Here is a 21,431-nt window from a genome sequence, read left to right as displayed (position 1 = left end):
TAAAGATGTAAATATATATATATATATATACATATATATATATAAATGAAAAAAAATAGGCAGTAAAGGTGACTAAGGAATGGAAGTATCAGGGAATGGGAGTAACCTGGTCACTAAAAACCTTCTTTATAAGTACAAACATGACAGAAAGAATATATGTACTAAAATTACCAAGTAGAAAATCATACCAAAAAATTTGTGTATGAGTCTGATCAGAACTACATTTTAAAAACTCAAACTCATAGATAGAAACTCTGCTTGTCTGTGGGTAGGACCGTAGGTTACTTTCTTCCTTCTACTTGTCTGATTGTCCTGATATTCTATAATAAGGCTGTACTGATTTTATAATTTGAAAAGAGTTAGATCAACTTTTAAAACTTGGTAAATACAAAAGTCAGAAGCCAAATCTTACTATGGCACTCAAAAATAGTAGTTATAAATGAATACATCATAATTCATTATCCTATAGAAGCCCTGATAAACGAGTCCGCAATATATGTCTATCCGATGCGCTGATGAAATTCCTTATATGCAGTTACACATTAGTATCCTTTTAATTAGTGCTGGCAACTTGAACAAGTGTTTCTTGCGCATGTTAAACTAAAAATCCACCAGTGCATCAGACAGATGGAACAGTCAACGCTGAGACACAGGCAACCCTCTTACCGTCCAATTCCCACCCACAGGCTGATGACTCTCCCCTGTCAGTGCTTCCAGCCTGACCTGTCTGGTGGAGCCAGATCTCTACAGACTCAAGAAGCTCCCAGAGGCCCCACTGGTCCCTCTCGGTCAAGAGACCCTACACAGATGTCCCCCCACTGGAGCCCAACTCTTCTTCTAACCATGCACTGTCACCATCTCCCATCCTTGGTAGCAGCCTACGAGTCATCTCTGTCTCCTCTCTCAACACTGAGCCTAATGACCAGGTCCTTCTCCTTGTACCGCTGATGCTATTTTGGGGTGTGTGTTTAACCCCCAGCCTTAGTTTCATTTTGTTACAGCTACACCTCCTCACTTCACCCCCAGCCCCAGTCTTGGTCTTGCCCCCATCCCTTCTCCCCGTCACAGTCACTGTGGCCTTTCTAAAATGCACGTCTGACCAGGCCTGCCTCCTGCTCAAGAGCCTTCGAAGACGCCGTGTTGACAGCATAAAGTTCATGCACTTTAAATGGGGTCGAGGTCACCCGCCGCTCCAGGTTTTTGAACTTGGCCCTCTGACACCAATCAACTGCTAGTGCCTCTCCACACTTTTCTACTTCGTGCCTTGGTTCCTCTGTTCATCTCCATCTACCCTTCCCCCGACAGGCCTCCACCTTCCAAGCCTCCTGCAGGGCTCTCTTCCTGAAGGAACCACGGTGTACTCTGTACGTACACACGGAGTATGTGATCTGGCCACGAGGCCCTCATGGGACTGAAAGCTACTTGGGGACGGAGACCAAACCAGAGCACTGTGCCTGGTACACAGGAGACCCTCATTTGTTGAAATGAAAAGCAACAACTTTAAAATGCTAATTACCACTAAGGAATAATGTACCTTGTAGGCAGAGAGCGGCTAACTCCACAGCTGTTTCATATGGGCATTTCAACCTTGGAAGGGAAAAAAAAGAACAGAAATTAACTGTAAATACGAACTTTAATATTCATAACTATACAAAATGTCAGTAACATCATTTCTCAGGAGGTAGTGATATTCAGATAATGATTTTTGTTCTCGGTGGTTTCTATTTTTGCTGTCTACATTAAAAACTGCGAACAAGCTGACTTACACTCTCTGTTTCCCAAAGTCAGCTCTCATCATATGGTGAAATAACCCCATCTAGGTATAGCTCCTCTCAACTCTAAGTAGAGTGGGCAATTTTACTGAATCTGGCAAGAACTGGGAAGTTTGGGAACTGAATGAAAAGCCTTCCCTTTGCCTTATTATTTTTAAACTTATTTTATCTTGGTCTAGTACATGCATCTTTTGAAGCTGCCTTCACTCTTTCTTGAAACGAGGTCATAGTGTTACAAATAAACAGAAACCGTATCTAAGATGGCCAGGACAGCTGGATACACTCAAGCAATCGAATAACTGAGGCACCGCCACAGAGGTGTATTACTACAAATCCAGTGATCTCATTCACATTTACTATTACAAATTTAGTTAGAAAAATAATAATGACACACATTGGCATAGCACTTCATAGTTTTCAAAGCCTTTTCACATACGTATATTATCCAATTTGGTCAATGCATCAAGTGTGTCAACCCCCTAGGATGGGGGTTGCCTGTGCTTCCCATTCCCACCTCAGAAATGAGGAACTGAGTGTTCAAGTGTCCTGGCCACAGACGGCCAGCTGGTAGAGGCAACGCTGGGGCCGCCAGAACACCATTCTGCTAGGAATGCAGTAAACCAGGCTGACGTGCACGTAAACTGCAAAGTACTGTACAAACGCGAGGCATCGCCATTAATGTTTTTCCAGACCAAAGACAATCACCAGTTAAGAGGCTCTTAGTATGAGAAGCACAGTATGGAGAGAGAGAGAGAGAAATACACACACAATCAAAGATCCGTATTGCATGGCTGAATAAGGCAAATGTATACACTGTACAATCTACTTGTTCTATAGTGTACATTCCACTAGGATTCTCATAGCACATGTTCTACAGAGAGCTTCCAAATTCGGAAATCACATTTTGAATCTCCTTCAGATTATATTCAAAATCAAAATGTATTCCTGTCAGTAATAGCAGGTATTGCTTTTTAGATTCAGTATATCTTAGTTTTTCATGTAACGGAAAATAGTCAATATGGCTGGTGAAAAAATGACACAACTGTAAAAGTTATGACTGCTGAAATCTCATATCCTTAAAATACATACTGCCTGTGAAACCAACCATTTCAGTGCCAGTGGTTCTTGCGCTCAACAATCGTTTTATAGCCAGAGGCCTAGTGTTTAAAGACCGTTTTTAAGAGAGGAAAAGGAAATGAGATGAGATATCTAAACCTCTTTCTACTAGAATCAGAACATAACCTCTTTACATGACTTAAATGCAGATGGTGATGAGTGAGACTTTTGGATGGTCCAAAAACTTGTCAGTGTATACATACTAATAACGTATCTTGCTTACAAATACGACAAAAGCCGTTATGAATGGGGCAGTGATGTGATCAGGGAGAGAATTATTCCCAGATACACATCACTTAAGATGTTAAATGCTCTTGGAAATGCTTCAAGCCATATAGTAATCACGTGAAATAAGATGATGATGACTGTGATCCAAGTATTAGACTCACTTTACAATGCCTGGTGTACTTTTTTTGAATTTTGAAAAGGGAACAAGCGTAAAGAGTTAAAAAAAACCACACACGGTGAACCATTTAGAAAATATACTATGATCTATCCTGAGTTAAGAGTTAGAACAAAAACATACTTACTTTCCTGAAAGAATGTCATGCCTGAGTTGTAAAACAAACAGGTACCTGACAAACATATACAAAAGTCAAAAGAGTGTAACTCTTCCCCAGCCGCTTCCAGTCCCCAACTTCCCATCACAAATCCCACCCCACACACAGCCCGGAATTCTGCATTGTAAAAAGGGAGTCCAAATCAAATGAGAACTTGGGTGGAAGCATCTCCTCCTGTCTCCAGGAAGGCATCCCAGAATCTAGCTAGGAAGGTGAGCGCATGTAGGAATTCGCAAGATACTTGGAGGATGGAACATGGAGCACTGCACAGTCCAATGACACCTCCACACGCCCTTGGGGCTCCAGGAGAGAGAGACACACACACACACACACATGCACACGCACGCAGGGCTCACACGCAGCATGCAACGTGTCCAATCCAACAGGCAGGGTAGAGCCACTGCATTGGGCCCTCAGCCTGCCCACCAGCAGATTCCAGAAAGGCTGCAGCTGATTGTATCAAAAAATTTACAGCTGACTGTAGTTAGCAACCACTGGAGGCTTTTTTTCTGATGCAGTTTAACTGCAGACTCTGCCTTTGAAAAAACAAAGTACACGCGCGCGCGCGCGCACACACGCACACACACACACACACACACACACACACACACACACACACACACACACACACGAAACAGAAGTCCTGGAATTGGATGGCAGCTGGTCACAGGGGTAACGGAAAATGGGGAGGAAGGCAGCAAATAACACAAGTGCAGTTCACTGAAGTAAAAGATTAAGTAAGTGTTCTTTTTACCAGGAAGACGTGGGCATCAGAACCACTTACAGTGCTTTGTAAAAACCAAAGCTGCCCACGCTCCACTCCATACCTACAGAATGAGAAGCTTACACACAAGAGTGGTCCCCAGGAATCTGATTTGTTCAAAAGCCTCCCAGGTGTTTCTGATTCACAAACCCTGGTTAAGAATCACTGGCTCTGATGACAGCTAGAAGCAGCACACTTCATAAAGGACTCTAAAGAGAAACACTAGGATAATGTAATTTGTTTGAACTTTGAAAACAATGCACACGGTCACTCTCTGTGGAATGGATATAGGACAATGTGGGTGACGCAGACATGTGGGTGGTGGTGAAGGTTCTAGTACATTCCAGAATGTTACTACTTCTGAGAAGTGCTCAACCACCATTAAACTGAGTACTCACATCAAGGAGGACACAACGCTGACGTGGCCAGAACTTCCAATTCCTATAGGAAAACCTAACCACAGAAGCCCCCAGGCCGCTCCCATGGGGGACATGGCGATAAAGTCGGTCTTTAAAGTATTACTTAGGGGGTCACCTCCAAGCCAGCGGCCACCACCATGGATCACCCAGAAGCTTACATGTCACCACAACTGTCCATCACAGACAATGACAAGGAGATTCTGGGGACATCAAAAGCAGCAGAAGGCTGAGTAGAGAATCTCACTGATAGAAGGGTGGCTGGAGGGAAAGTCCACACGTAAAATGTTCTTTAAGCCTCTTTTGCTTTGACGCTATTTCTGAAGTGTAAGAGACAGGCAAGGGCAGGCGCACTATAAAAGAAATTTGGTGGGGCGGAAAGATACCGTGACGGAATTCTAACAACTTTGATATTATAACCATCAAGGGAATATTTTGCAGTTGCTTAAAAAAATAAGGTGGCAATTTTGGAGGCAGAGATGCTCTTCTAATATCTGCCTTCTCTTTTTGTATCTGAGACAAAATTAAAGTGCCGTAGACCAACTAGCCAATCTACCCAAGGTCCAACAAAATAGGAACGTGACAAGAAAATAAATTTTAAAATTCTGATTCACTATGAAAAAGGTCCAGTCAAGCAAAGTGTGGATTTTCAACAGAATACAGAGATAAGCACACACAAAGTGCTAATGACAGTTGCTCGGAATATAAAGACAGCAGATGAAAGAGGCGGCAAACCCACAGTTTAGAAGACCCGTGGATTGTAAGTAAGGCAGGTGCTACGGGGTGTGGGTGGGTAGGAGGATCTTGTTTTGCATCTTGTCCTACCTTGTAAACTCTTCACGAAGGTTGTTCGGTTCTGAAGAATAATATTTAACTCGAAAGTGCAAAGCATAAGCAGGTCCAACTAAGCATTTGGAGATGGAAGGTTGAAGATGTTTTTCCCCAATTTTGAAGATCACAGAATGGACAAAAGGAAAAACATGTTAAATCTATTAACATATCCACCGCGGACTCTGGGAGGTAACAACGGAACATACAAAGCTAGTAAGTTCTTTTCAATACTAGTTTGGAAAACTAAAATGGACTTCGGTTTTGACAAAAGATAGTTTAGCTAGTAATCTCATTCTGGAAAAAAAACCTCACCATCTAGATGAATTACTAAGAGCTAACCTTTTACTTTCACCCCTGATTGCCAAGATACTCCAAAGTGATACTAACTTTTAACAAAATACTAAGTGGGCTAAATGAAAGTGACACATAAACAGTCAAGTGTTCTGTAATCTAAAAATACTACGGTAGGGCTTCCCTGGTGGCGCAGTGGTTGAGAGTCCGCCTGCCGATGCAGGGGACACAGATTCGTGCCCCGGTCCGGGAAGATCCCACATGCCGCCGAGCGGCTGGGCCCGTGAGCCATGGCCGCTGAGGCTGCGCGTCCGGAGCCTGTGCTCCGCAACAGGAGAGGCCACAACAGTGAGAGGCCCGCGTACCACAAAAAAAAAAAAACCTACGGTAAAAAAACCTTAAAAGTATTAAATTAAAAAAAATTACTCATACATAAACCACACTGAAGAAATCTGGTTACCACAACTATAAAATCAGAGAGCTGGACCAGACTGTCAAAGATCCTTCCTGCTCTCCCATTCTCTGAATCTACTTCATAACTCACGAGAAAATGAATGTCACAGGTATAAAGTCATGTTTCTGAACAGCATATTTATCAGTCCTCATTGGGAGAAGTGTCTCATTTCAAATGAGGGCTTAGTCTGTTTTTTAACATCTACTAAAAACTCTTATTCAAATTTTAAACTCTAATATTTAGCCAGCCTTAGGAAATTAAAATTCATCCTTAAGATTGAATCCATTTGAAAATGCTCCCAAGTTCTAATGAAAATGTAATACCTCAAAACATTGGCAAAGGAGTTTACTCTCTGATAAAAGAAGGTAGTAAACTAAATTCTGCTTACTTACTTTTCATCTGCTTTTTTATGGGTTTGGAATGATCCAGCCAGTGCTGAAAGAAAGAAAAAAAGTTTTTCTTAGGAATAGTTCATCAGTAAGATTACACAGTCCCTTGGAGTTACCCTGCCCTACAACTCTTAGTAATTAAAACCAGGGATTGTACCAGATCACGAGCTCTTAGGCTGGGGATCTGCAAACAGCTTGGAATGGTATAAAAATACCTGTGCTACATGAAAAGATGCTCAACATCACTAATTATGAGACAAATGCAAATCAAAACCACAACAAGGTATCACCTCACACGGGTCAGAATGGGCATCAACAAAAAGTCTACAAATAATAAATGCTGGAGAGGATAAGGGAAAAGTGAACCCTCATACACTGCTGGTGGGAATGTAAATTGGAGCAGCCACTATGGAGAACAATACGGAGGTCCCTTAAAGAATGAAAAATAGAACCATTTGATCCAGCAATTCTACTCCTGGGTATATATCCAAAAAAACTGAAAACATTAATTCGAAAAGATACACACACCTCAATGTTCATAGCAGCACTATTTATAATAGCCAAGCCAAGTGCCCATCAGCAGATGACTGGTTTAAGAAGATATGTGTGTGTGTGTGTGTGTGTGTGTGTGTGTGTGTGTGTATGTGTGTGTATAACAGACTATTACTCAGCCATAAAAAAGAATGAAATATTGCCATTTGCAGCAGCATGGATGGACCTAGAGATTATCACACTAAGTGAGGTAAGTCACAGAAAGACAAATATTACATGATATCACTTATATGTGGAATCTAAAAAATGATACAAATGAATCTATATACAAAATGGAAACAGACTCACAAAAATAGAAAACAAACTTATGGTTACCAAAGGGGGAAGGGGAGAGGGATAAATTAGGAGTTTGGGATTAAACTACAGATGCAAACTACTATACATAAACTAGATAAGCAACAAAGATTTACTGTATAGCACAGGGAACCATATTCAATACTTTGTAACAACCTATAATGGAAAATAATCTGAAAAAATATACATATATAACTGAATCACTTTGCTGTACACCTGAAACTAACACAACATTATAAATAAACTATACTTCAATTAAAAAAAAGAAAAAATATCTGTGCTTATGCACATTAAGAGCATTTCTCCTGGGGAGAGTTAGCTTTCCAAAGAGGTGCCTAAAATAACCTAACACCCTTTACCTCATTGATCTATAAAGTCCCTTCTAGTCAGCGGAGCCACCAACTGCCTTTTCCTTCTGAGTTTTCTCAAGTTACAACCAAGTCTCCGTTAATCTAGTAATGACTACAAGCCCCGCCATCGAAAATCTCTGCTCATACACAGGTCTTGGCATTCTGTCGCCCTAAACTCTAAAATTTAAAACCAAAATTCATGACCCTTTAAATGACCCGCACTGAAGATGGAAAGACAGGAGGGGATTTGCCTGAGAGAATTCTGCTCTGGTCCATGAAGGCATTTCAACTTCCTCTAGTTTTCACCAGAAACACCACTTCAGTCTTATCCATCCAAGGAAACTGCAAAACCATTTCCCTCATATAAACGTTCCTCTATAACATCCAAGTTGTTGACACTACAGTCCTGAGGAGCCTCAGGAGCTTGACTTCCATGGAAAGCAACATTTAGGAACATGAAACTGAGAGCCCCTCCAGGTGAACACGAGCCTCGAAGGGCAGGGACCACACACTCAATCATCTCTGAGTTTCCTGTGCCAAACACAGAGCCTGGCACCCAGCAGGCCTTTATCAGATGCTTGAGAAATAAACGTTCAACATAATTTTTTAAATGAGGCAAATCGAGACCTTCCCATCCCTTTATGTAAATCCCATGCATGTGGAACATCGCTGTTAGGATGTTGGAACAACACAGCCCGCAGCAGGTTTCTCACTAGCTGTTCAAAATCCGAGGCCATTCTGCTGACCGTCAAGATACTTTCAGAAGCAATCTAAACTCTGCACATTCTAATAATGAGAAAGGGTGGGACTAAGTGAGTACAGTGCACTCTACCACTCACCAAAGAGCCCACTCTGACTGTGTGGGAGGAGGGGGATAAGGAAACACAGAAGCAAATAAGAGATGAATTATAATACCAGAAGCTGGGAGCAGTGCAATGGGAGACCGTGGGCTCTGTCAACCCCACTCCCCAGCTAGGCAACCGTGTGATCAAAGCACCGGATCCCCATAGCCGGATGCCTATCTCAAAGGCTCGTGGACAGGATGCTTTATCTCACTGTTCATAGCTTTGAATGGAAAATGACCTAAATGTCCATCAATAAAGATGGATTAAAACAATGGCTCCTCCATATAATGAAATATTATTCAGCCTTTAAAGCTATTTAGGCCTATATTTATTGACGTAGCAAGAGATCCACGGCACAATGTGAGATGGAAAAAAAAAGGCAGGTAGGATCCCTTTATAGAAAATTATTATTTCCTATCAACATGTCTAGAAGAATTTATAGAGGTTATTTCTGAATGTGGGACTGGGAATGACGTCTACTGTTTTTCTTTTTTAATTTTCTGCATAGTTTTTTTCCTTTGAACGGGAATATTATTTTCACGGTGCGGGGAGGTGGGCTGGGTTGCCAACTTCCATCATTCATTCATCACTTGCCTATCGGGCAGTTTCTGATGATCAATTTGTATCATTAGAGTTCAGTCTCACTGCTGCCCTCAACCAAACTGGAAATGCTGGACCTTAGCCCCTGGGAGGACAGATAAAGACTTGATACAAACATAATATTTACCTTCCTGCCAAAGTAAGTATCATGCTAATGGCTTGGCTAAACCTGTTCTTCGCCTCACTTTCAAATCAATTTACCCTTAGCAGGCAAGGAAAGTTCTCCCTGCAACCAGCCTTCTAATCTTATTAGCCCCAGAGGCTCAGAGATTAAAGGAGCTTGTCCCATCTCTTTCCCTTCTCAAGTCTCCTTATTGTATTTGGAATAGAACAAACTTCAGCCCACTGTTCCTCTCCCTCTACTGTCAAACTCTAATCTTGATCCAGGCCCAACCTGTGTCGTTTCCTCAGCTGTGGTTTTCAACCCTGGCTGTGTGTTTCAATCACAAATGCCCAGGTCCCACCCAAGATCATTAAACAGAATCTCAGATGTTAGTGTTTTTTAAAGGCCCCCAGGGTCCCATTAAATATTTAGTGTTGAAGTTTTCCTGCATCCTCTCCTACCCAAGAATATGTCCTAATAATGATCCTGGGGAAATATCCACGACCCCTTCTGAAAACTGCTGTCTGAAATCTCAAGCAATTTCAGGGTTTATTAGCCAGATGTCTACAACCCATGTTAACTGACAGGCAGATCATGGCTAGATGCTCCTCCTGGACAGCAGACGCCTTTCCCTCTGACCACACTGCTAAAGAAGCCCCCCTATCAGGGACTTCCCTGGCGGTCCAGTGGTTAAGACTTCACCTTCCAATGCAGGGGTGTGGGTTCGATCCCTGGTCGGGGAGATAAGATCCCACGTGCCTTGTGGCCAAAAAAACCCCAAAACATAAACAGTATTGTAACAAATTCAGTGAAGACTTTAAAAATGGTCCGCATCAAAAAAAAAAAAAATCTAAAAACAAAGAAGCCCCCTTATCCATGAGTGCTGGCCTCCATCCTTCCCGCCTAGCCACCAGCCACAGAGCCCCGCACAGAGGAGGACCCGCCAGGATTGAGGCCTGTGAAAAGTCTGGGGCTCACAAAGCCGGGAAGAGAATCAGAAACGGCTCCATTTAAAGAGCTCCTTGACCCTGTGGTGTTCAGATCAGGTTTGCTCATCTGCATCAGAGGTGCTAAGAAATCCAGTCACAAGCCTAAAATAAGAGATGATAAAATCTATCTTGTATCCAACCAGCTCAAAATGACCCGACTTTTCTTCTTAGCTGTAGGAGCTGACCAGACTCGGATCACTCATGCTTAATCCCATAAGACCACCCTGGGACTTGAAGACGCTGGGGGCACTCAGGCCCCATGTGGCATTTAATAAATTATATCCTATACTTGGCTTGAAGCCCTATTCAGCAGCAGCAGGACCTGTCTTGGATGTTCACCTGCATTCGGCTAAGTACGGCCAGGCCGCCTGTCGGCAGAGGCCAAGGCAAATGGCTCCAGCCCTCTTAACAGACCATCAAACCAGTCACCGGAAACAGACGGGTGCCTTGCTGAGTTCAAAGGGCAAGACATTTAACTCAAACACTCTAACAGGTATTAGGTGGTTTCTGATCTGAATTTCTCATCCGAGTCCATCTGGCAAAACCCTTCCCATAAATCGAGATGTGAGATGATCCGGCAAAGCCCATCTGTTCTGATAGTACATCAGCTCTAGAATTAGAACATACATAAGGCTGGTTATAGAAGTTCATTGTCTAAAATCTACACAGAAGCACTTGAATCACAATGGCCAGGAGAAGCTCAGGGGTTGAAGAGGGTCTAAAAACTCTGCCTGTACAACCCTGGGCCATCACGTTTGAGTGATGGAACTCATAAGTGGCTTTCTAGTACCTCTAGATTTTCTTGGCTTGTAAAAAGTGTCTTGTAAAAAGTTTGCATTTAAATTAGCGCTGGAAGGAATCTGAGAGATAATCATATCCAAAGGATGTAAAGAGAAAGAAGAGAATGAACACTTTTGGAGCTTATTGTGTGTGATGTTGTGACTCATAATAAGAAATGTATAGATTCGGTCTTTGTCGGTTTCTGGCACAAAGCTCCTAAAACCCTTGTAATTTCCTAAGTGGTAACAGCAGTGAAAGTGTCTTAACATTCATAATGAAACCCTTTCAATGATACCTGAGTTTACGTGAATGAGGTGACTTTGGGAAAGCACCTAAGGATGGGGCTTGTTGCCAGGGAAACCAAACACATGATTGATTACAGGGTTAGAACTTTCAGTCGCCCGCCACCTCCCAGACCTCTGGGAAGGGGAGAGGGGCTGGAGGTTGGATCAATCACCAATGGCCGATGATTTAATCCGTCATGTCTATGTAATGCAGCCTCCGTAAAAACCCAAAAGGACAAGGTTCATAGACCTTCTGGGTTGGTGAACACACGGAGATTTGGGAGGAGCGGCGTGTTCAGAGACGGCATGAAAGCTCCACACCTCCCCACCCCCCCCATACCTTGCCCTATGCATCTGTTTCAACTGGCTGTTCCCGAGTTACATCCTTTTATAATAAACTGGTAACCTAGTAAGTAAACTGTCCCCCTGATTTCTGCGATTGGCTCCAGCAAATTAAACCCACGGAGAGGGTCATGGGAAACTCCCACCTATAGCCAGTAGGTCAGAAGCACAACTGACAACGTGGACTTGGGATTAGCACCTGAAGTGTGTGTGTATGTGCGGTGCGGGGGTTGGTGGGGAGTCTGAGGGAGCGAGCCCTTAATCCGACACTGTCTTCAGGCTGACAGTGTCAGAATCCATTGCTTGTAGTGTTGGAAAAAACACCCCTTACATTATGTCACATCCTTCCCTTTCTCAGGCTTCGAGCAGAGGAAGGTGGCCGTGGAGAGGGCTCAAGGTACCCTGGATCACAGCGCTAATGAGGCAGGATTCTAACTCAGGCTGTGTCAGCATCCAGTGCTCTGGGTCTCCGCACCACACCCCAGCAGGACACACCTTCTCTGCCTACCGGAGGGATCTCTCCTCGTCCTCATTCAGCATGAAGCCCTGTCAACCCACTCATGCCAGCTACTCGAGCTTTCCTTGGGGATTCATTTAAATCAATTGCAGAGACCCCTTCCCTTTATCAATAGCTTCCCATTCAGCGCCAATACCTGCACACGGACAGGAAAACACTCGCTCTGCTAACATTCAGAAGCAGGCTGCTGGGAGGCCTGAGGCATTTCTTGAGCTGTTGCACACGTCTTTGAGAAGGAGGCAGGAGATCAGAGTTCAAGTCCCAGCCCTGCCACTTGCCTGGCATGTGGCCAGGAGCAAGCCCCCTGCCCCATCCCCTCAGCTTCCTCATCTGTGCACTGAGCGGTCCCCTAACACAAGAATCAACTCAGTGTCCATGGCAACTGTAATGAACTGTTCAAATGAAAGGAAGGGTTTAAGATGCTTTCTCTGACAGTAACATGTCCCACTACTAGTGTTCTTTTGTTTGTTTGTTTTTAACATCTTTATTGGAGTATAATTGCTTTACAATGGTGTGTTAGTTTCTGCTTTACAACAAAATGAATCAGTTATATATATACATATGTTCCCATATCCCTTCCCTCTTGCGTCTCCCTCCCTACCACTACTAGTGTTTATACTCTCCAACCCTAACCCCACATACATCTGAAATGGTAGGAGCGCTGGCAGTGTCCACACAAGTGGCAAATGTGATGACATTCCAGGCACCCATCAGGGTGAAGCCACAACAGTCCCTCTGGCATCCACAGAGTCCTTCCAGCAGTCACCATGTCTGTGTGTCAACCTCCCCTCACAGCCCCGGGCCTCTAATCACCCATCTACCCGATTCCGTGCTGCAAAAACCAGATAAAAAACACCTCACAAGTCTGAGACAAAGGCCCAAAACCACCTTTTCCGGATTCCTTGCTGCAAAACGGACCACCATGAAATGCTCCCTTTTCACGCTGGGAGGGGCTTTGGAAGGGACTGAGGATGGCTACACCTACCCTGTAGAACGCCCACCCCGAGATGGGGACGGAGACTTCTGCTTGGTGGGGCTACGGTTACCCCAGCCCCAAATCCCTGCCGCTCCTCTGCCTGGCAAAGTCCTCTCATCCTCTGTGGCTGCGGCCCACCCCATGTTCGCCCTTCCCCTCTGATACCCTGATCATCTCATCAGCAACACTCAGCCTCCGGGCTCACAGACAGGAGGGCAGTGAACAGTATGGTCTATAACCGTGAACGGTATAGTCTGAGACTTAACTTTCCAGGTTTCAGGATCTTAACACTGAAATTCTGGGATTGGTTTTTTGCTCCAAGACTCTGAGTCCTAAGATACTTTAAGTACACTAACTGTGGTGGATATTTTATTGGGTAATTTTATATTTATCATAAAAAAAAAACTGAGCCCCCAGTTTTCCAAGGGACCACTTGTCTGTCTCCCTCACCAGAATGTGGCAGGTGGGGACACTGTCCAGCCTACCTCTGCACCACAGAGCTTGCCACTGAGTGAGCTCCAAGTCAAAGTTTGCTGAATGGCTACTGACTGAATGCTTTCTTTCCACGGGTGTGGCTGTGTGTGGGTGGGTGTGATGTTCCCTTGTGTAATGGAGTCAGTATAACCCAGTGGAAAGTGCTGGCCTTTGGAATGAGAGACCAGGTTCTGAATCCCGGCTCTGTCCCTTACTTTAACCTTTACAAGGTTTCTAGTGAGCCTCAGCTTCTTCATCTGTGAAATGGGTCTACTTTATGGCCAGCTTTACAGATCAATGCTGAACGTTAAACAAGAGTTATATAATGCCTTTAGTTTGATACCTGCCTCAGAGCTCATCAGAGTAGAAACTCAGTAAACAGCACCTACCAGAACAGTCTAAGAAAGCTGGGTGGGTGCAGGCCAGAGCCCTGGGCTCTCGGAAGAAAGCTTTGATATGTACAAATAGAACCCCTGCCCCTGTTTTGAGCTGTGCCAAAGTGAGAGCTACAGAGTAGGTTCCTGGGTGGCTTTCCTGCTTTGATATAGAAAAGGGAAAGAGGAGGTCCCCAGCCCCAACTGCTAAAAATAGGCGAAGCCAATAGACTTTGACCTTGCTTCAGGGCTGGGCTGCGCACTATGGAAACCAGGCTTGGCTTTCTGCAGCAAGCTGGGAATATAAGCTGGGGATGCAGACAGCCAAGAGCCCTGGAACCCCCAGCCCTCTGATTTGCATATTAGGGGCTGGGTGGGGACGTCATTCCTTGCAGAAGTCTCGATTATGGGGCAATAAGCCAATGGCCAAGTGGACCGTTCCCTTCTGAGCCCCCATCTATCACACCTGCCACCAGATGCTTTGTCCCAGGCCTTTGGGAAAAATCATTGGCTCAGCGAACTTTCCCAGAGGTCTCATCTAAATCGCTAAGGTCTCTCCCACGGACAGGGCAGCCTTGAGGTTCCAGCTAACCTCAGGGCATCAGCTCTGGGGGCCGTGATGACATCTGGTCCCCCCTGGCCTGCCCAGCTGGGAAGAAGTGAGACCCACACCCGTGCTGGATTACAAAACCCTTTCTCTTCCATTAACTCAGTCCGTCAATTTCCCTCTGAAATGGATGTTACTACATTCACCTTGGTGTTAGGAAAACTGAGGTTCCAGAGTACGGTGTACCGAAAAGAACACTTAAAACCCGAAATCGGAGAACCTGGGTTCGCCCACAAGCTGCGCTACTCGCTAAGTGACTTGCCAAGGTCTAAGGACTTTGGTTTCACCACCAGAGATGGAGACATTTGACAAATGGCTCCTAAGGTCCCTTCCGGGGCTAAGGACGAAAGTTCTAGGTTGTATGCCTTTGTCACCAATAGTCACCAAGCTAAGAAGAGGAGGACCTAAGTCTTAGGATCTAATCAGAAAGGTTTGTTCATATACACAAATAATGACCCTGAGGCCAAATGAGCAAACTGCCAGGGAGGGTAAAATAAGGTCAGGTCTACACAGAGGAGGAAAAACATTTGGGGAGTTGAGGACACGCTGCACGAAGGGCTGTCATCAGAGGTGGTCTTGAACGATGGCCAGAAGTTTAAACGGGATGAGAAAGGGTGTCCCGGGAGGGGAACCAGCACAAGCAAGGTGCGGGCAGTACCAGACCCAGCCTACAATGAGCCCAGCTTAGATGTCAAACCGATGAGCAGAAGAGGCCTGGGGGCTGTCGCTGCCCCACATCTCCAGGATCCTCAGAGTTCGGCAGACGAGGACCCTACGCCTGCTCTTGTGGGGAAGAAAAGCGCATCATATTCACAGAGCTGCATGCTTGAAAGGCTTTAGCACCTGCAGAATCTGAGCGTCTGCAGGTGTATGGCCTGGGAAGGACGCCTGGATCTCACCGTGAACATCCCTCCCGCTGCACAGGGCCAGGGCACCAGCGGACGGGAAAGCCCGGCAGCCAAGTGAGGAGAGGCTCACAGCAGAGCCTTTCATAGTGGAGTCACATCCTCGGCTTTCTGGGAACCCGTGTGGCTGGAAAGCAGTCGCCTGGGGATGAGGACACGCCACCAGAACAACAGGTACTTGGCTCTAATGGCAGAAATAACAGGTACCTTCTCCCTGACTAGAGAAGATTTGTGGGGCAGACACGCCTGCCTCTTCTTTAGACTCAGAATCACTGGACATTAGAACTAGAAGAGCTCTTGGGACAACAGGTCCAAGAACCCCATTTTAGGGATTTTCCTGGCAGTCCAGTGGTTAAGACTCCACGCTTCCACTGCAGGGGGCGCGGGTTTGATCCTTGGTCGGGGAACTAAGATTACACATGCTGCCTGGGGTGGTCAAAAGAAAAAAAAAAACAGGCGCTTCCCTGCTGGCGCAGTGGTTAAGAATCCACCTGTCAATGCAGGGGACACAGGTTCAATCCCTGGTCCAGGAAGATCCCACGTGCCGCGGAGCAACTAAGCCTGTGCACCACAACTACTAAGCCTGCGCTCTAGAGCCTGCGAGCCACAACTACTGAAGCCCGCAGGCCTAGAGCCTGTGCTCTTCAAGAGAAGACACCGCAATGAGAAGCCTGTGCACTGCAACGAAGAGTAGCCCCCACTCGCCGCAACTAGAGAAAGCCCGCGCAGCAATGAAGAAACAACACAGCCAAAAATAAGTAAATAAATAAAAGAACCTCATTTTACAGATGAGGAAACTGAACCCAAGGGAGAAAAGGTGGCTTATCTAAAGCCCATCAAATGAGTTGGGGCAGAACCAAGAGTAAGGTCCAGGTCTGACTCAGTCCAGGGCCATAAACAATCTGAAGCCAAAGATACCACACATGTTAGGACAACAGGAGAAGGCAGAATAGAGAAGAGTTTCCGGGATGAGGAGGGCTGGCAAGTGTCAGATGCTGGGGACAGCAAGGAGGACTCTGAACTCAGCACCCAGGAAGCAACCGGAAATGGAACTCTGACGCAGGTGTAGTGAGTAAATGCTGGAGAAACAGGCAAACTCCCTTAAGACAAAGTAGTAAAAAGGATGGACAGAGAGAAAAAAGAAACTTTGAGATGCAGGGAAGAAAACTCAAGGCGTTTCAGCTAAATGAGTCGGTCTTCTCAGTAGGTGGCAAGGCCAACCATGAGACCAGTCTTTGTGGGAACTGGACTACGGGCCTGTGATCCAGAGTCAGAGGGGAACCCTGGGGCATTCCAGAGTTGGGATTAACCCCCAGAGTCCACTGGGGGATAATGAGGCTTCAAGAACAGCTCGGGGGCTTGGACTCTGCTGAACCTGTGATCTGTGATTTGTGCTGGTGCCAAAACGCACAGCCCGTGGCTCTCCAGCAACGCCTGGCAGCCCGGGAGAAGCAGCAGAGGAAGCATATGGGCATGCGTGTGTGTCAAAGGGAGGCCAGGGGACAGTCAGGGGAGCAGGAGAGTCAAAGGGCAAGGGGGGACACAGGTGAGACAGCTGAGCTTCGCCAGGCCGGGAGGAAGGACAGAGTAGGAGGAGTTGTCGTGGGCCAAGGCCACATGTAGAAGAACTGGAAGGACGCGATCACGGGACGTTGTCATGGGATGAGAAATCACAGAATTCCGGATCTTGGAGTGATTGGGGTGGTGACAGGACCAGAAGTGCATCTGTGTGAGATTTGCTCAACTGAAGCTTCAGTGAGAGGAAACCATGTCTGGAATGTTTAGAGGGGTCAGCAATTTGAGTTCTGAGGTTGCCCAGGGAAGAGAAAAACAGGCACCAGAGGCCTTGAAGGATGGGAAGGAGAGCGCTGAGGTCAGAGGGCACAGCACTGGGCAGTCCAACCTCAAAGGAAGCAGAACTGCACGGGGGAGGGGACAGGGAAAAGCTGGTCTGCCCTCCCCAGGGCCACAGTGGCCAGAGTGAGAGTCTCCGGCTCACAGGAAGGAATCAGGACCACGAACTCAAGGAGGCAGCTGGGGTGTTCGTGGCAACAGTCAGGGGGGTGGGGTAGTGGGCTGTCAGCAGACAGGAGGTCCTGAAGGTGGAGAGGAAGTCAGTGGTGTAGAGGGGGCATCCAGTGGGAGCAGAGGGGAGCGTCTGCCCAGCAGGCACTGTAGCCCGGGCGCACTTAAGTCCTGGCTCCACCGTTATCACTGCAGACTGAGCATCACAGTAACCATCTCAGGCAGATCCAATTTCCAGGCATCGACTTTGAGCATCTCCTTACAACCATCATGGGTAGCCCCCCGGAAGTCACTAAAAAGTGTCTTTCAGGTAGAAAGGCTTAGCCACAGATGAGGAGCTCCAGGTCTCAGCTCAAACATCTCCTACCAGGGAACTCACCCTTTCATACTCTGTCTAAGATAGCACTGCCCCTTACTCTGTCTATTCCCTCACCCTCCTTTTACTTTGTCTAACACCTCACTCTGCTTTATTTTTCTTAACACTTATTACCACCAGTCATGTTACATAGGTATTACATACATCCACTGCATTATCCACTGCTTGGAACAGGACCCAGTGCATAACAGGCACTTAATAAATACTTTCAGGTTCCTGAATAAATTCTCTTTGAAACCCAAAGCTAGATTTTGTTGGGAAGGGAGACCCTGAAGTCTTTCCTGCTTTTTAAAAGAACAAAGCTGGAGGTACCACATTCCCTGATTTCAAGCTATACTACAAAGCTACAGTAATCTAAACAGTATGGTGCAGACACAAAAACAGACACATAGGTCAACGGAACAGAATAGAGAGCCCAGAAATGAACCCACATTTATATGATCAATTAATCAATGACAAAGGAGGCAAGAATATACAATGTGGCAAAGACAGTCTCTTCAATAAATGGTGCTGGGAGATCTGGACAGCTACATGCAGAAGAATCAAATTGGACTTCTATCTCACACTATGCACAAAAATAAATTCAAAATAGATAAAAGACCTAAATGTAAAACCTGAAACCATAAAACTTCTAGAAGAAAACATAGGTAGTATGCTCTTTGACAGTGGTCTTAGTAATATTTTTTGTATATGTCTCCTCAGGCAAGGGAAACAAAAGCAAAAATAAACAAATGGGACTACACCAAACTAAAAAGCTTTTGCACAGTGAAGACAACTATCAGCAAAATGAAAATGCCACCTACTGACCAGGAGAAAATCTTTGCAAACGATACATCTGATAAGGGGTTAATAGCCAAAATATACAAAGACCTCATACAACTCAACATCAAAAAACCCAAACAATCCTATTTAAAAATGGGCAGAGGATCTGAATAGACACTTTCCCAAAGAAGACATACAGATGGCCAACAGAAACATGAGAAGATGCTCAATATCACTAACCATCAGGAAAATGCAAATCTAAACCACAGCGAGGTATCTATCACCTCACACCTGTCAGAATGGCTATTATCAAAAACATAACAAATAACAAGTATTGGCGAGGATGTGGAGAAAAGGAAACCCTCATGCACTGTTGGTAGGAATGTAAATTGATGCAGCCACTATGGAAAACAGTACGGAGGTTCCTCAAAAAATTAAAAATAGAACTACTATATGATCCAGCACTTCCACTCCCAGATATTTATCCAAAGGAAAAAAACACTAATTAGGAAAGATATATGCACCCCTACGTTCGTTGCACTGTTATTTACAATAGCCAAGATATGGAAGCAACCCAAGTGCCCATCAATAGATGAATGGATAAAGAAGATGTGGTATCTATAATACATACGCAACGGAATATTACTCATGCATAAAAAAATAATGAAATCTTGCCATTTGTGACAACATGGAGGGACCTAGAGGGTATTATGCTAAGTGAAATAAGTCAGATAGTGAAAGACAAACATGGTATGATATCACTTATATGTGGAATCTAAGAAACAGAACAAATGAACAAACATTACAAAACAGAAACAGAGTTACAGATACAGAGAACAAACAGGTGGTTGCCGGGGGGAAGGAGGGAGATAGAAACAGGTGAGGGAGATTAAGACATACAAACATCTAGTAGTTGCAAAATAAGTGAGTCACAGGTATGAAATGTACAGTGTGGAGAATACAGTCAGTAATAAGGTAATATCTCTGTACGGTGACGGGTAGTAAATAGGCTTTCAGGGTGATCATTTAGAAATGTACAGAAATACTGAGTTACTACATTGTGTAACAGGAACTAACATAGTACTGTAGGTCAGTTATAAAATAAATAAAGAAATTAAAATAAATGAAAGAGTGGTTCTGAGCTGTGTCGAGTTCACGTACTTGAGCACCTCCACTGCACACAGTTCTGTCTCAGGCAAAGCAGGGGAAGTCTTTGCTGACCTAACGCAACCTGCTGGAGCCTGCAAGATGGTTCTCGAGCAATGCCAAGACCCGCTCCGACTGCCCAGCCCCTGAGCCCACTAAGCCCGGCTGCAATTCAGCTGTGCTCACAGCACCTGCTTGCTACACCTGGCAAGAGTCCAGGAGAGGAGGGTAGCACAGCCTCTTCTGCTGGTTAAATACAAGCAGCATCCTTAAAAGAATTTCTATAATAATATTTCTTCTCTCTACCTACTCTAGAGATGTGCCCACACTGCATCCCTATGCTTGGAAAGGTTCCCCTAGTGCATCCCCATGTGTAACAGGAACACATCTTCCTCTTCCTTTCGCAGGTACTGGCCATCTCCAGGGTGGGGCACCACAGATGCATCATCTCACATGCGTGCCAGCACCTCCATCCCCATGCTCCTTACTGCAACAATATCACAGTTTTACTCCTGTTTTTCTCTACCAATTTCTAGCAACTGTGGATCTGTGATTAGCATGAAAAGCCAATCCATCCTGTAAGGAATCAAAGGCATACATACCGCAGCCTGGGCAGAGTCAAGGAACTGGAGGCCAAAGTAATCTGTTTCCACCAGGTCCAAGTGGTACACAATCTGATCAAACAAATCCTGGCCTTTGGCATGTTTCTGGAAGACAAGTGGGTAGATGAACATTTAGGATGTGACAACTGGATAAGAAACAAGGTTAAAAAAAGAAAAAAACAAACCACAAAATCACTTTTCTCTCTCTATTGCATACATGTGTCACAGTACACAAATTTTTTAAAATGTAATTATTTTTATTATAATACAAACTCATGATGAAATCTAAGCATACATACATAATGACAAGAAAAACCCACCAAACTACAACTTCATAGGATGATTAGGGAACCAATGACTTATTATGATAAATGGTAAATAAATGGGAAAAAAAATCAAGCATTGATCCTGCCTTTAGCTGTAGCACTGGGTAACCAAAGAGTGGATGACAACATATACAAAAATTAACTCAAAATGAATCAAAGACCTAAATGTAAGAGTTAAGACTACAAAACTCAGAATAAAACACACACACAAATCTTCATGACCTTGGATTAGGCAACAGTTTCCTAGATAAAACACCAAAAGTGCAAGCAACAAAAGAAAAAACAAGCTGGACATCATCAGAAATGTAAAACTTTCATGCTTCAAAGAACACCAAGATATCAAGAAAGTACAAAGACAACCCTGAATGGGAGAAAATTTTACAAATCATACTTCTGACAAGGGACTTCTATCTAGAACATACAAAGAATTATTACAACTCAATAATAAAAAGACATATATTCAATTAAAAATTAGGTCAAGGAAATAGAGATAGATAGATAGATAGATAGATAGATACATGGTTCTCCAAAGATAGAAAAACAGCCAATAAGCATATGAAAAGATGCTCAACATCATTACTCATCAGGGAAATGCAAACCAAAACCACAA

General features: G+C 44.6%; 1 protein-coding gene across 7 annotated transcripts in view; it reads right to left on the bottom strand.

The window, feature by feature from the left end:
- Window positions 1-21,431, bottom strand: part of EPB41L4B (erythrocyte membrane protein band 4.1 like 4B) — a gene marked incomplete at its 3' end in the record, with an annotated part of 141,151 nt that overhangs the window by 81,584 nt on the left and 38,136 nt on the right. For all 7 annotated transcript variants that reach the window (XM_082843588.1, XM_082843586.1, XM_082843591.1 and 4 more), the window contains exons 2-6: window positions 20,496-20,600; window positions 6,596-6,638; window positions 5,453-5,531; window positions 3,419-3,463; window positions 1,535-1,587 (exon numbers count right to left, since the gene is read on the bottom strand). In XM_082843588.1, coding sequence (XP_082699714.1) covers window positions 1,535-1,587; window positions 3,419-3,463; window positions 5,453-5,531; window positions 6,596-6,638; window positions 20,496-20,600 — 325 coding nt within the window. The remainder of the gene's footprint in view (window positions 1-1,534; window positions 1,588-3,418; window positions 3,464-5,452; window positions 5,532-6,595; window positions 6,639-20,495; window positions 20,601-21,431) is intronic.

Source organism: Leucopleurus acutus (genome assembly GCF_964270905.1).
Source record: "Leucopleurus acutus genome assembly, chromosome: 7".
NCBI classification, from domain to species: Eukaryota; Metazoa; Chordata; class Mammalia; order Artiodactyla; family Delphinidae; genus Leucopleurus; species Leucopleurus acutus.
The sequence above is the reverse complement of the archived record's forward strand: the minus strand, read 5'-3'. Positions and strand labels throughout refer to the sequence as shown.